General features: G+C 40.9%; 1 protein-coding gene across 4 annotated transcripts in view; it reads right to left on the bottom strand.

Moving 5' to 3' along the window:
* tasora (transcription activation suppressor a) overlaps nt 1-14,878 on the bottom strand; it is a 72,528-nt gene that overhangs the window by 43,932 nt on the left and 13,718 nt on the right. For all 4 annotated transcript variants that reach the window (XM_051694396.1, XM_051694393.1, XM_051694394.1 and 1 more), the window contains exons 4-6: nt 13,868-13,940; nt 865-956; nt 591-722 (exon numbers count right to left, since the gene is read on the bottom strand). In XM_051694396.1, coding sequence (XP_051550356.1) covers nt 591-722; nt 865-956; nt 13,868-13,940 — 297 coding nt within the window. The remainder of the gene's footprint in view (nt 1-590; nt 723-864; nt 957-13,867; nt 13,941-14,878) is intronic.

The raw sequence follows: 14,878 nt of genomic DNA, 5'->3' as shown, positions 1-14,878 counted from the left end.
AAACAGTACTTTATTTTTCCTCAAGTATATTTAAATGCTAAAATGAGCACTTGATTTTTCCCAAGTACACTCACCGACCACTTTATTAGGTACATCTGTACATCTAGTTATTCATGCGATTATCTAATCAGCCAATCATGTGGCAGCAGTGGAATGCATAAAATCAAGCAGATAAGGGTCAGGAGTTTCAGTTAATGTTCATGCAGAACAGTCTCTAGAATTTCCTCTGAATGGTGCCAAAAACAAAAAACATCCAGTGAGCGGCAGTTCTGAGGAGGGAAACACCTTGTTGATGAGAGAGGTCAAAGGGGAATGGCCAGACTCGTTTGAGCTGACAGAAAGGCTAAGGTAACTCAGATAACCGCTCTGTACAGTTGTAGTGCACAGAATAGCATCTCAGAATGCACAAGACGTCAAACCTTGAGGCAAAAATGAGCTATATCAATAGAAGACCACGTCGGGTTGGCTAACAGAAGTGGAACCCGACGAGGTAATCTACTGTTGTAGCCCATACGCTAAATAACACAAAAAATAACACTTAAAACACTGGCTGAATGTACTTGAATGCCTCATACAACACTTTTTTTTACCTGAGTATACTCAAACGCCCTGAATGACTGCAAGGAGGTCACTCGAGTCAAGTTCTTGGAGAAATGGCTGTCAAATTTAGGTGTAGGATCCATATTTCTGGACATACATTCGTGTACACTCTTTACTTTACCCTGAGAGTAAGAGAGATTTATGACATGTCAATAATATTATCAGTTTCATTTAGAAAAAGTCTTGATCAAAGGCACAATAACAAATGATTTCATTTGAAGACTCATTTGATCCACTAAATCATTCAAACTACTGATGAACTACCTTTATCACTTTAAAAATGATGATGATTCCTGTCGCTCCAGCCTCCATCGGGGTGATTTGAAGTAAATCAGAAAACTGACACAGATAGACACCTGTAAAATCAACATCTTTATTCAGTTTTTCAGTCTTGGCACTAAATGATGACTCATTCCTATTATGGTATACATTTTCCCATCATACTTAAAAGAAAATTATTATGATATATCTTTAAAATCTGTTTTTTCCTTAAAAAAAATTATTACAATAAAGAGAACATTGGTGTAAAATTTTAATCATTTCACTACTTCAGTTTTAGCAGGTGTTGCTATGTTTGCCATCACAATAAGTGGAGCACCAATCAGGAAATTTGAGGCCGATACCAACACTGATTTTTTTTTAGTGCCCTTTGCCACACTTTTGCAAGTTATATTGTGCCGTTATATGTTTATAACTCACACAGTTAAATACACTTTAAAAAGATTCCATTTGTTAACATTATTTAACAACATTACTGTAGTTAATATGAACTAATGAACTTAAATGTTAGTTACAACATATACTAATAAATATGTATTACTTAACATTAGTTAATGCACTATGAACTAACATGAACTAACAATGAACAACTGTAATTTTATTAACTACCATTACAATTAATAAAGGCTGTTAAAATATATTGTTAATTGTTTGTTCATGATACCTAATGCATTAACTAATGTTAAGGAATGGAACCTTTTTATAAAGTTACCAAAATTCCATTAAAATTCCATTAATTGTGAATTGCTAACATTTATTTGTTTTGAAACAGTTATGAATAGTTCTGTTGTCAATATCAAAAGGTCATTGTGACATACTGGAAACCAGTAAAAACCATGAGAGCATCACACACAGCAGAGATACGTTCAAAAATAAGAAAAATATATATATTACAAGCTCTAAAACTACTCCAGTGAGAAATCATTAATATATAAGATTTGTTTATTGTCTTTGGCATTTTGCTGTAACACAAATCACTAATTATTAAGCAAATACGTGAAGACGCAGTGCCGTTATAGTTAAAATGTACTTGCTGTGATAAGCAGAAATGTGACCAACATTAATCAGATTTAAAATGGGATCCTCGTAGAATAGCGCTGAAATGAGTGACTGATGAGATATTGAGAGCACCTGGAGACCACGCATGTTTGACACAGTGAGTGAGCATATTGAAGGAAGTGAAGCTGAAAGTGCTCATGATTGCTCAAACGGTCTCTATCGCTTAACACGTCTGATTGTCACGACTCGCGTTACATCACGTATAGTCAGATTTGTGACTCTAGAAAACTTAATATTCATACACGTGTAATTCTTACACATTTAAAAAAAAAACTTGCACATTCATCTGAATAACAGCATGTCTGAAAGTTTACATTTGTGAATCCTTAGAACTGCCATCAATTCACCCTCCAGAGGCCACACTGTCATGCATCAAGGGCTGAGAAAGCACTCATTCATTAGAGTAACAGTGTATGTGTGATTCCCTGCATGCTGCAAAAAAATCTGCCTTGATTCTAGGCACGATCGGCCGATCACAGACTTAAGACGAATTAGATCGGTGACCGATCGATCAGTGCACCCCTTATCACAATCATCAGTCAGTACCTGTATATCGTAAGCCCTTTCGACATTTAATCATGTGCAGCATATGAATTATAGATGTCTATAATAAAATTTTCACAAGTGAAAATGCAAATTTTTAATATCAGTAATTGTGTTTGCACTAGTAAAAACTTTAATTAGTAGTGTGCACATTCCTGTGACTTCCCCCAACTAGATGTCGACCCTACGATAGATTTCAAAACTGAAATCTGGCCAACTAATTGTCCGGTGTGCGCACTGTCCCGACGAGCGAAAGACCAGCAGTGAGCAACAGCCAATTAAATATTGAGAAAGTGCAAGAGAAGAGCAAAGCATTAGGAAGCAGGAGCCAAAAGGATAATCCCCATACTGCTATCTCATCATTATTTTCTTCTGTTTTTCAAAATTTTTCCCCCATTCATGAGTTTAGTTTGTGACTGAATTTTGGGGACTGTAGCTTTAGTCGCGGATGGATGGTCGTTTAGTTGACACACCCAGTCTGCCATCTGTGGTGTAGTGTACACATCAAAACAACTGAAAATAAAAGACTATGCACCACAGGAGACCGACAGCAAATTGTGTAGTGTGTGTTTGGCTTCACTCGTGAAAATATCTATTCTTGAAATCAAAAATTGAATTTTATCTAGTAAAAAACTTATTTTGATCTGCAACAGCATAATTAGGGGTCAAGCCCCGAAGGGGCGAAAGACCCCTATTGTTTTCGTTAGTTTTCTTATTATTAAGGGTCAAACCCCGAAGGGGCGAATGACCCCTATTGTTTTCGTTAGTTTTCTTATTATTATTCCACTCAAGTCTATGGCAGCCCATAGAATCGCTTGCGGGAAAGTTATGAAATTTGGCACACAGATAGAGGACAGTCTGATGTGTTACCACAGCAAATTTGGCGTCTCCACCTTAAACCCTCTAGCACCACCAACTGCCCAAATTTGCACTCACGTTTATGTTAATAACTTTTGAACCGTGAGTCCTAGAAACGAAATTCTTTTTTCCTCTGATTCCTTGATTCATATCATTTTTCGAACTCGTCCTAGGACGTTTGTTCGATTTGCATGAAAATTGGCCTGCATCATCTAGAGTCACTCACGACAAAAAGTTATTCACAGAATTTTATCAAAATTCTGTGAATTCTGTGAACCATACCATTTTCGAATGGCGCTTCAACGAATTCAACGAAGAGCACGCCAAAATGGACGTGAGGGTATTATCTCCGTAACGCTTTAGCGTATTCATACCAAACTTATTATTGTCATAGGCACCATGACTCGAGGGTGCCTGCTCAGTTTCGGAATAGTGCCACCTAGTGGTCACGATATATGAACAAAGCAAATGTTTGCTTATAACTTCTGAACAGTTTGTCATAAAATCAACAAATTGGTCTCATTAGATTCAGTGGGGTATAGCGAGTCCAACGATATGAAAACTTCTTATGTCGGCTATTTTAGACGTCGACCGTTTTGAATTTAGGCATAAAATGCTGTATTTTACGAACGACTTGGTGTATCCTTACGAAACTCGGTATGTGTTTTTGGCACCATGCTCTGAAGGGACTCAAAATGTTTCGGAACAGGGGGTCACGTGATGCCATGCAAGAAGCAGACGTGTAAGCAACCAGCTCTGCGCACTTTGCTAAATTTTTTATTATTTTCATGTTATAATTTGGTGAAATTTGATACACCCAGTTACACATTTGCTCTTTGAGGTAAAACATGGCAAAGAAGTCAAAATCCTCAGGCTCTGGAGATATTAAAAGACACTTACATGTTCAGGATGAAAGCCCCAACAGGCCTACAGACCGGGGACTCGTTTTGGATGGCGCGGCAGGAGAGGAGATCCAGCGTCAGTTGTCCAACATGTCGGTGATGTTGACGAAGGTTCTTGCTGACTTGGAGGATCTCGTTGTAATACGATCGATCGATTACGGCGATGGAAATAAAATTCTGAGATATTTACAAGAGCGTCAGATGTTGAGAGATGAATCGATTTTCTGGAATCTTCGGAGAGGGAATTAACCGCTAATCTGCCCACGACAAAAGTTGATTTGGAACATCTCCTTAAAAAGCTCGAAGATCTTGAGAATAGAAGCCGCAGGAATAATGTTCGAATTGTTGGAATTCCTGAGCATGAAGAGGGCAGAGATATGGTGAAATTTCTAGACGAGCTTTTCCCGAGTCTGCTCGATATAACAGGCCACACGCTGGAAATCGAGTGAGCTCACGGAGTCCCAGCTCGCAGATCTGCTGAGGGAGACAGGCCCCGATTGATTCTGGCCAGATTTCTGAGATCATCCGATAAAGATCTTGTGTTGCGCCAGGCGAGGAGCAAAGGGAAGCTTTCTTGGAAGAACCATAATATCTTCTTGTTCCCGGACTTTGCGAGTTCGACAAGAGAGAAACGCGATCGGTTCAGGGAATGCAAGAAACTCTTACATCAGAAAAAGATCTCATTTGCTCTGATGTTCCTGGCCAAATTGAGAATAGAAACGAAGGTCGGTCGCAAAGTATTTACATGTCCAAATCTGGCAATGTCTTTTATAGAATCAATGACTGAGTAAACTGCGTTGGCTCCGCCGAGCGGCTGGAGCTCGTTTTGTGAATAACACTTTTCCTTGAAGAAACTTTTGCATTGATGAAAGATTACTTTTGCATTAAATTTCCCGGACAGATTGAGAATAGACACTACGGATGACCGCAAAATATCTACATGCTCACAGAAAGGATGTCTTTTATAAAGTTGATGGATTGTGTAAGTCATGGTATATACTTTTATGCGGCCTCCGAGTGAATTGACTCGATCATCTGGGGAACCGGGATGCCAGTTTTGTTTCTTTTTGTGTTGGCTTCGCCTAGCGGCTGGAGCTTGTTCTATTGAAAAACACTCCGTTGGAACAGCTGTGGATTAATCCGTTCGTTCTTTGTGATTATTCCTTCTGCTGGCTGTAGTTTGTTTTTAGTTTTTTTTACGGGACATTGGAATGATTACGTCATCCGCTGTACTCATAACAGCTGGCTCACGGAACATTTGTTTGTCTGTCCGAGGAATCTGAACGGTTTTATATCAGCTGGAATTTGTTTTGTGGAAGATCACATCCTTGAGACAGTTCTGTGAATGAATCTACATGTCCTTTGTGTTCATTCTTCCTATTTGCTGGGGTTTATTTTACAAAGTATTTTCTGTTATGTAATTTTGCCTCACAAATTTGTGAGGCAAAACTGAGCAATCCAATGGCAAAGTTGTCATGGGGGCTCGTGGGCGTTCATGGATCTTTTGAGTTTAAAGGGATTGTCGCTGATTGGCGCTGTCGTGCGCGGGGTTAATGCACACGTTTTTCTTTTTTCTGTTTGTTTTGTTCGGGGAGATGTTTGGGGTTTGATTGTTTCACTAATGGGGAATGTGGTCTGTATAACTTTGTTTTTGACACACAATCAATTTTTTCTAATATGTCAAAATGTCAAATGTTAATATGAGTGGATTGTCTCTCTCCACATGGAATGTAAATGGGTTGGGGCACCCCATAAATAGAAGGAAGGTTTTTACTTCTCAAACGTAGAGAAAATCTCCTCCCAATATTATATCGTGAGGGGTGCCAGCAGCTTGCAACATCCCTTCAAGATCTAGGGATCTGATGCTTCACAGGATGTGTAAAAATCTTGGTCTTACAGATATTTGGAGACTTTTGAACCCATCCGGTAGGGACTATACATTTTTTTCATCAGTCCATAAGATTTATTCTAGAATAGATTTTTTTTTTGGTGTCCAAGTCCCTCATTTCTTCTGTTGTTGATTGCTCAATTGGAAACATTTTAGTCTCAGATCACGCTCTGGTGAGTTTAGAGGTCTTGCCATATACAGAGAAAAATAAATCATATAGTTGGCGCCTTAATGTGTCCCTTTTGCAAAATCCTGATTTCCAACAAATGTTAAAGACTGAAATCAATGTTTATATGGAGACCAACTGGTCCTTGGTATCCTCTGTGGGCGTGGCTTGGGAGACACTTGGGCAGTTCTTAGGGGTCGGATCATACAGTATGCTTCATTCATTAAAAAATGCAAAGCACAAGAACTTGTAGAGTTGGAAGGAAATATTAAAAGTGGCGAGGCAGAGCTGAAGCGCCGTATGTCATCTGATGGCCTCAGAGAATTGACCCGATAGAAATTTAGATATAATACTATTTTGTCACGGAAAGTGGAGTTTTGGTTATTCAGGGCAAGACAGTCATCGGGGGACAAAGCAGGAAAACTTTTGGCTAGATATATAAAGCAGAGAGTGTCTTGCTGGTGGTGAAATATTTACCTCGGCAATTGATATTAATAATGCTTTTAAAGAATTCTATTTTGATCTCTATAGTTCCAGGTCTTCATCCACTGATGAAGATATTGGGAACTTTGTGGAACCATTAGATCTCCCTAAACTGACGACTGTGCAAAAAAACACTCTCGATTCTGAGATAACCTTGGAGGAGCTTCATGAGGTAATTAAGGCCTTGCCAACAGGCAAGGCTCCGGGGCCTGATGGCTTTTCCCCTGAGTTTTTTAGATCCTATGCTACAGAACTGGCTCCACTTTTGTTAGAAGTTTATACAGAATCATTAAAGAATGGAAAGCTTCCTCCAACCATGACGCAAGCCCGGATTAGTCCGATTCTAAAAAAGGACAAAGATCCAAACGAGTGTAAAAGTTACCGCCCAATTTCCCTGATCCAGTTAGATGTAAAAAAAAAAAAAAAATCCACAATTCTGGCTAACCTATTAAGTTATGACATCACTTATACATATAGATCAGGTGGGGTTTATTCGAGGACGTAGCTCTTCTGATAATATTAGGCGTCTCATCAATATCATGTGGTCAGTAGCGAATGAACAATCTCCGGTCGCTGCCATCTCTCTTGATGCCAAAAAGGCGTTTGATATGGTAGAATGGGATTATCTTTAAGATTCTGGAAATATACGGGTTCGGGAGTACATTTATTGATTGGATTAAGTTACTTTATAGACACCCTGTAGCAGCGGTACAAACAAATGGGTTAATTTCAGATTATTTTACTCTGGATAGGGGCACCCGGCAGGGTTACTCTCTTTCCCCATTATTGTTCTGTCTTGCCCTGGAACCATTAGCAGCTGCAATAAGGAAGGAGGATGATTTTCCAGGGGTGACGGCGGGAGATGTGGCGCTTCTGCATAAGCTTCTGCTTTACGCAGATGATATTTTATTATTCGTCTCCGACCCTACTAGATCTATGCCTTGCCTCCACAGAATTATTAACTCCTTTTCCAAATTCTCAGGATACAAAGTCAATTGGTCTAAATCCGAAGCTTTAGCTTGGACAGCGTACTGTCCAGTAACGGCCTTCCAGCCGGGTGCCTTCCAGTGGCCCAAACAGGGCATTAAGTATTTGGGGATTTTATTCCCAGCAAATTTGTCTGATTTAGTCAGAGTTAATTTTGATCCCTTAATAAAAAGGTTTTCGAATGATGTGGACAGGTGGGCTTCATTACTCTTATCGATGATTGGGAAGGTTAATGTTATTAAAATGAATTGTGTTCCAAAATTCAACTACCTGTTACAGTCTCTTCCTGTAGATGTCCCCCTCTCTTATTTCAAGCAATTTGATAACATAGCGAAGTCCTTCATTTGGAATGGTAAGTGTCCCAGATTACATTTCAGTAAGTTCACAAAGGTGGGCTAGGCTTACCCAAGATTTTGTTTTATTATTATGCATTCGGTCTCAGACATTTGGCTCATTGGTCACTTCCACCTGAGAGAGCCCCTCCCTGCTTTAGCATTGAACAGGAAGTTCTTGCCCCTATTTCGCCATTGCAAAGCCTCTCTATCAAACTAATCGGAGAAGTTACACACCGTTATTTCGCATTTGCACTCAGTCTGGACAAAACTGTCCAGAATGTTTAACTCGGACATTTATTTAAATGTTGTCTCGAGCATATGGCAGAACCCAAAATTATGTATTAATATGTCCCCTTTCTGCTGGTCAGAGTGGATTGTGAGGGAGGTTAATACACTCGGTGAACTTTATGAGAATGGGGTGTTGAGATCTTTTGAAAATTTGGTTCAACATTTTGGGATCCCCAGATCTCAGTTTTATAGGTATTTACAACTGTGCCATCTACTCTATACTATTTTTGGGAGTAGCATACACCCCCCTAAAGCAGCAGATACTCTGGGAGTGGTGATTACTGCTTTTGAAAAAGGTCATGAGGCTTCAGTGTATTACTCTCTGCTAATTCAGTGTCTGGGGGATGGAGCTTTAATTTAGATCAAGAGATTATGGGAGAAAAATTTCAACTTGGTATTGGAGTGAGTGAGTGTGGGCTAAGATTCATAAAAACATCAAGTCTGCATCTAGAGATTCAAGGGTGCATCTTATACAATTCAAGATTTTACATAGATTTTATTGGACCCCCTCTAGATTGTATAGGCTTGGTCTTAAAGACACACCCACCGGCTGGCAATGCCAATCGGAGGATGGAAATATAGCCCATGTTTTTTGGTGGTGTATTGAGATCCAGAAATTCTGGTTGTAGGCTCAGAATTTTGTGAGTGTTGGGGTGGACACTCGGGTTTCGTTTTGCCCCAGACTTTGTTTTGGGCGATGGGTGGTCATCGATGTTGGGAATAGTCATATAGAGAATTGGGTTCTGACCTGTGTGATGATCGCCAGGCAGATTATTTTGAGGGGTTGGAGGTCGGCTGGTGCGCCCCCATTTTCAGAGTGGTGCACGGAGTTGGGGAGGGTGGCGGCTTTTGAAGAGGTGTCACTGGGAAGACGGGGTAACTTAGATTTGTTTGTCAGGAAATGGAGCAATTATTTTGAGTTTTTGGAGGGCTCTCGGGGTGGGGCGTGGAGAGAGTAGTGTAGTTTTGGTTGAGTATGTTTATAATATTTCTTTTGTTTTGTTTGCTCTTTTTTTTCCTGTATATCTACTCATGTGTGACCACAGGGATGTTTGTGGTGTTTAAATGTTGTTTGTATGTGTATATATATGGCTAGGGCCAAACACACACACACACACACACGCTGCAGCCAGAGAGAGACATGTTCAGCCGGGGAAGAGATCAACCCAGTCCGACTGCTTTTCCACTGAATTGAGGACTGAACAATGAAACGAACTGACCACACTATTACATAACCAGCCCACAAACACAGCACATCACGTTCTTTGCTTACGACAAGGCTTGAGCCGCTACGTACACCGATGCAGATGAATGAGCAAAAAGAAAGTAAAACACTGCAATATTTCAATGTTTGAATCACAATACACCAAGTATAAAGAATAAAGCACACTTACTTGTGCTGTACATTCCAAGAAACCTCTGAAAAACAGCTGGAATAAATATACATAAACTCCAGCGAGTTTCCTTGCATCCAGCTCCCACATTCGCGCTCCATTCAGAGCTGATCATCCCTATGCCCTATTCCCTTCAAAAGAAATTACCCTCCACTTTCTGAGCTTCAGAGGCCTGAAAGGTGATGATGGTAATTTACAACTAACTTAAGTGAATGTTGTTGAAAAATCAGTTTGAAACAACCCTACATCATGGCTTGTGCTCCCCTTAAAGTGCCCGGCAAAGTCATGATCAGCGCCAGTTAGAACACAGACAGATGGCTGATCAGATCTACAGTAGGGGGAGGGGACGTTCTCATTCTAGAAAGCAAGATGTGAGTCATCCATTTTTCTGGGTATGTTTAGCCAGAAGAGGGAGACTGCAGATTTTATATACTTATGTCTGCAAAGCAGCAAAACTTAATTTTGATTTCACAGGGTCTTTAAAGATATCTTCAAAGGCTCACTTGTGTGTCGAGCCACCTATACACGATTCAGTGGTGCCCTTGACATCCCCAACCACAAACACTTATGACAAGGTGGAGTGCCCATGCCGGGAGCCCCTTAGAGTGATCTCACTCAGAAGAAAAAGATATAAACGATGCCAATCTCAACAGACGGGGAGATTTAACTCCAAAGAGTTACCACACCTTTTAGGGGGTGGAAACAGGGGAAGCACAGCAGGCCTAATATTCCTTGCTGGCGGCCTCGGCTGGTGACTATCTAGTTCTGAAGGTAGAGATTTTGGCATGAGTCCTGGTGGTGGTAGGAGAGGATGGGCGTGACTAGGACCTCATGCTCTCACATGGACTGTTTGAGATTCGAGAAGTTCCCCAGGCTTTTACCAGTTTTACACCCTTTGAGCTGCTATTTGCCCATCAGCCCTGAGGACTTTTGGATATTTCAAAAGAAGCCTAGGAGTGACAGCACTCGCTCTACTGCTCCATAATCGAGCATGTACAGGACATCGAGGACAGGATAGACTGAATGATGCCCAGAGTCCACAAACATATGAGGGCAGCCCAGAGTCCAGCAACACGTGTGTAACTGCCCAGCCCAGCCCCTGGGCCAGCTCAGTTCCTTACATCCTGGCAGGGCCCATATACCGTAGTGGAAAGGACTGGCCCTGTGACCTATATAAAGTTTGTCAACTGAATAAGAGACAAAGGGAGCAAAACTATCACATCAACCAGCTGAAACGCTGGGTGGAGCAGAGACGCAAACTTGCCACCTTGGCGAGCGCATAAGATCCCATTGTAAGAATAGAAGAACAGTTCACACCCATGCAAAAACAGGAGTCTGACAACTCTCTGATGTTTTTTTTCCTGAGTCTCCAGGGCAGATGCAAGATCCATAAACAATCATCCGGCAGCAGCCCTAAAGAATACCTGAGGCTCGCTGACAGGCTATTGGGGAGAAGGTACAGCGCATGCGACAACTTAGGATAATTCGACGACACCTTCTAGTTCTGTAACGACTATTGTAAGTTGAAAAGTCTCCTTCGATGGATACCCAATGCCTTGGGTGGATGAACTCAGAGCATCTTGGGAGGGCCCTGTTCATCTCAACCCTATACCTTACAAAAGGATACTGAACTGACGCCAAGAGAAAACTGCTTTCAGTATCCCCACAGGCCATTAGCAGTACAGGGCCCTCACCTTCGGCCTGCACGGGGCCCCCACCACATTCCAACATATTATGTACGTCATCCTCCACCCCAACCAATTTTATGCTGTGGCTAGTCATCCACTTCAAATGTGGGGAAGACAATCCCCTTTATCTCCAGAAGGGCCTGGAGGACCTCCACTGGGCTGGGCTAACCTCCAACCCAAGAAAGTTTCACCTGGGGCTTGCTGAGGCCCAACATCTTGGCTTCCAGAATGGTCAGGGTCTCATCATGCCCCAAGAAAAGATCAAAGCAGTTCTCCACTTCCCAGTGCCTAAGACAAATATGCAGGAACGTGCATTTCTTGGGTTTGCCAGATACTATTGATGATTCATCCCCTTCTTATCTTCTTTAGCCTGTCCCCTCTTAGATCTGTCCGTAAGAGGTCAACCGGACAAGGTCAAGTGTTCCAGCGATGCGGAGGAGGCCTTCAGGTCACCCTGATATCGGAACCTGCACTTCACGACCCTTACTTCCTTCAAACGGATGCATCCAACATGGGAATTGCGGCCGTCCTGTCACAGGAGTTCTATGTGGGAAGTGTACCCCAGTGTCTACATCAGTTGACAGCTGTCAGCGACCAAAACCTGCTTTGTGGACGTGGAGAGGGAGGCCCTAGCCATTAAGTGGGCGGTCCTGGAGTTGCAATACTACCTTCTAGGATGCCACTTCATATTGCTCACCGACCATGCATCAGTGCAATGAATGGCCAAAGAAAAGGAAACCAATGTCTCACACTGGTACTGTTGTGGGCCACATACACACGACTGAGTGTCGGCTTTGACAAGCACTACCACAAACACCTGTGAAAGCAGAGCTGCCATGCCAGGAGCACCAGAGAGCTATCTCACTTATTAGCATAAAGAGATATAAATGACACCAAAGTTAACAGATGGGGAGCTTCGACTACAGAAAGAGGCTTACCTGTTTTATGATCTCTCCACGTAAAGCAACAGAGACGCTCCTCTGCCTCTTTTCTTTGATCATTTCACCCTTGCAAGCCCGAGAAGCGATGTATCCTCAGACCACACTCACCGGTCTTCACTCCTACAACACTTCCACGAGCACTGCCCCTTCACTTTCCCTCTGGGGGCTTTCTTTGATTAAAGACCCTTCAATGGTAATTTAATCGCTGACTTTGTCTGAACCTCTCCTTCTAGCACATTACACCAGTTACAACCACATTATAGATATCTGAAATTAACATTGCAACTAGTGTAAACATGATTGAAGATATCAAAAGTTAGCATTTTTACTAGTTATTCCATTGTCGATAGCAGGAATAGACATTTGCACTAGTAACAATGTCATATTTGATATAAAAACAATTATCCTTTTTGCTACTAAGTAGTACATAGCTGATTATTCCAAATACTGTGTATTTGAAATTTCAAGTAGTAATTTCAACTAGACCTGCGCACGCAGCTCTTGACGGCCCAGTGCATTTATGTGACGCCAGGTGCACTCACAAATTTCTGTTTGTTACTAACACAAAACTCTCGTATAGCTTCAGAAGAGACTTGACTTGAGAAGAACTAAAATGTAGTGCACAAGTGATATGCTGACCTTAATGGTGATTGTATGTGCTTTGAACTTGACAGTCAGAATCACAATCCTCTCATTCATCAATCTCGTGTTTCACGGATGAAGTCATACTGGTTTGAACGACAAAGTTAAGTAAATGACGGCAGATATTAACATTTTTGGGGTAAGCGATTATATATTAACACTGCTCCTCCAGCACTATCACTTTTTATTTGTTATATTTTGGATATTTTAAAAGTACAAAGGCATACTTATAATGTTTTGTGTTTTTATGTGATACAGAAAGTACACAGAAAATAACAGAAAAAATGTAAGCCTAGACAGTTTATTCAGATATTTTTTTTCAATATACTTATTCAGCAAAACAGAAAACGAAAAGAACGCATTCAGTTTTCATTGCATTTTTAATAAAACGTTTGTCATAACATTAAGTTGAAAGAAAATGCAGTTAATCTTTTAAGGAAGAAAAAAAGAAACATTGAAACATGATTTCCCGCCCCCCACCAAATAAATTTCAGTCAGTTGCAGCCAATAAATGCAGCTTAAGTGCCCGAACTTGACCAAAGCATATTTCTGAAAGTCTGCTGTACCCTTTATAGAAAAACATCCTTAAATTTCAACAAGCATAGAGATTTTCATTTTTTAAAAGTTAAATGTTTTAAGAGTTGAAAAGGTACTGCATCACAGGAATGAGCCTGATAGCTGTGTCTCTAATACACTGAATCAACATGAAAATACTGAAGTTACATCAGCAGACTTATGAAAACTCTAGATGTAGTTTAGTCATTTGAAAATGTCTAGATGTCTGTCTAGATGTGTGATTGTTTGAGTGCTTCACCTTTAGAGGGATTCCCCAGCATATTCATCCAGCTGCTGCCAACACACAGCCCTTTCTCACACATCATTGGGACCTACAACCATCAAACGAAACATAAACACTAGGGCTGGGAATTTCCACAAAACTACCAGTTTAAAACTACCAATCGACCAGTCAGTGCGTTGTCTGAGTTAGGCGACTAGTTAGTGCAAAGGAACTCATGTATAAGGCTGCATTATGTCCAGCTGGATTCAACAAATAAATATATACAATATATAATTTTTAACTAATAAATCTAATTTTGTCATTTTATTACCAAAAGCTATTACTATCATCATAATGATCATTTTGCAACATGCAAATGGAGGCTAAAGAGTAAACTTGTTCAAGAACCATTTCTGGGGCTGTACTGAATTATGACACACATCACCTGTAGTCCCAATGTCGTTGCATGCTATTTGCATATGCATCCTGAGATAGTTTAAGCAGGGTTCTCATTGACAACACTATTCTTACAAACTGCTCCCAGATGACTGACAGGAGAAAAAAAAGTGAGAACTCACCACTTGCGCGTGTTCTGTGAGACACGGTCATGTTGGTGCCAAAGCACAAATAAACTTCTGAACATAAAAGCAAATCAGACACGTACATCGCCGACATTTCTTAATCAGGTGTGTTTCCTCAAGCATGCGTCTTTGCTTCTAGTGGCATTTCTTGCTGACAGTGGCGGGTAAATGTGCAAAATTACCCACCACTGCACATGAATACCCTGACTGTTAGATTATAAAAATTGCAGGGGCGCGACATACAGCATCCAACAGTTTAAGCCTTTTTACAGCTAAACTATTTATTAAAGCGGTGTCAGACAGAATCTGCAGACTGACTTCTGACAAATACTCCTCTCACATAAACTTTTGGATTATGCATACAGGAACACTGATCACAGCAGAGGATTTTGATGTCCGAAAGTGAACAAACGGCGCTTTGATGGCTGTCCAGCAGAGCACGAATGTACTAAACGTAAAGAATTAA

This window comes from Myxocyprinus asiaticus, chromosome 50 (assembly GCF_019703515.2).
Source record: "Myxocyprinus asiaticus isolate MX2 ecotype Aquarium Trade chromosome 50, UBuf_Myxa_2, whole genome shotgun sequence".
NCBI classification, from domain to species: Eukaryota; Metazoa; Chordata; class Actinopteri; order Cypriniformes; family Catostomidae; genus Myxocyprinus; species Myxocyprinus asiaticus.
Note: the sequence above shows the minus strand (reverse complement) of the source record. Positions and strands in the feature narration are given on the sequence as shown.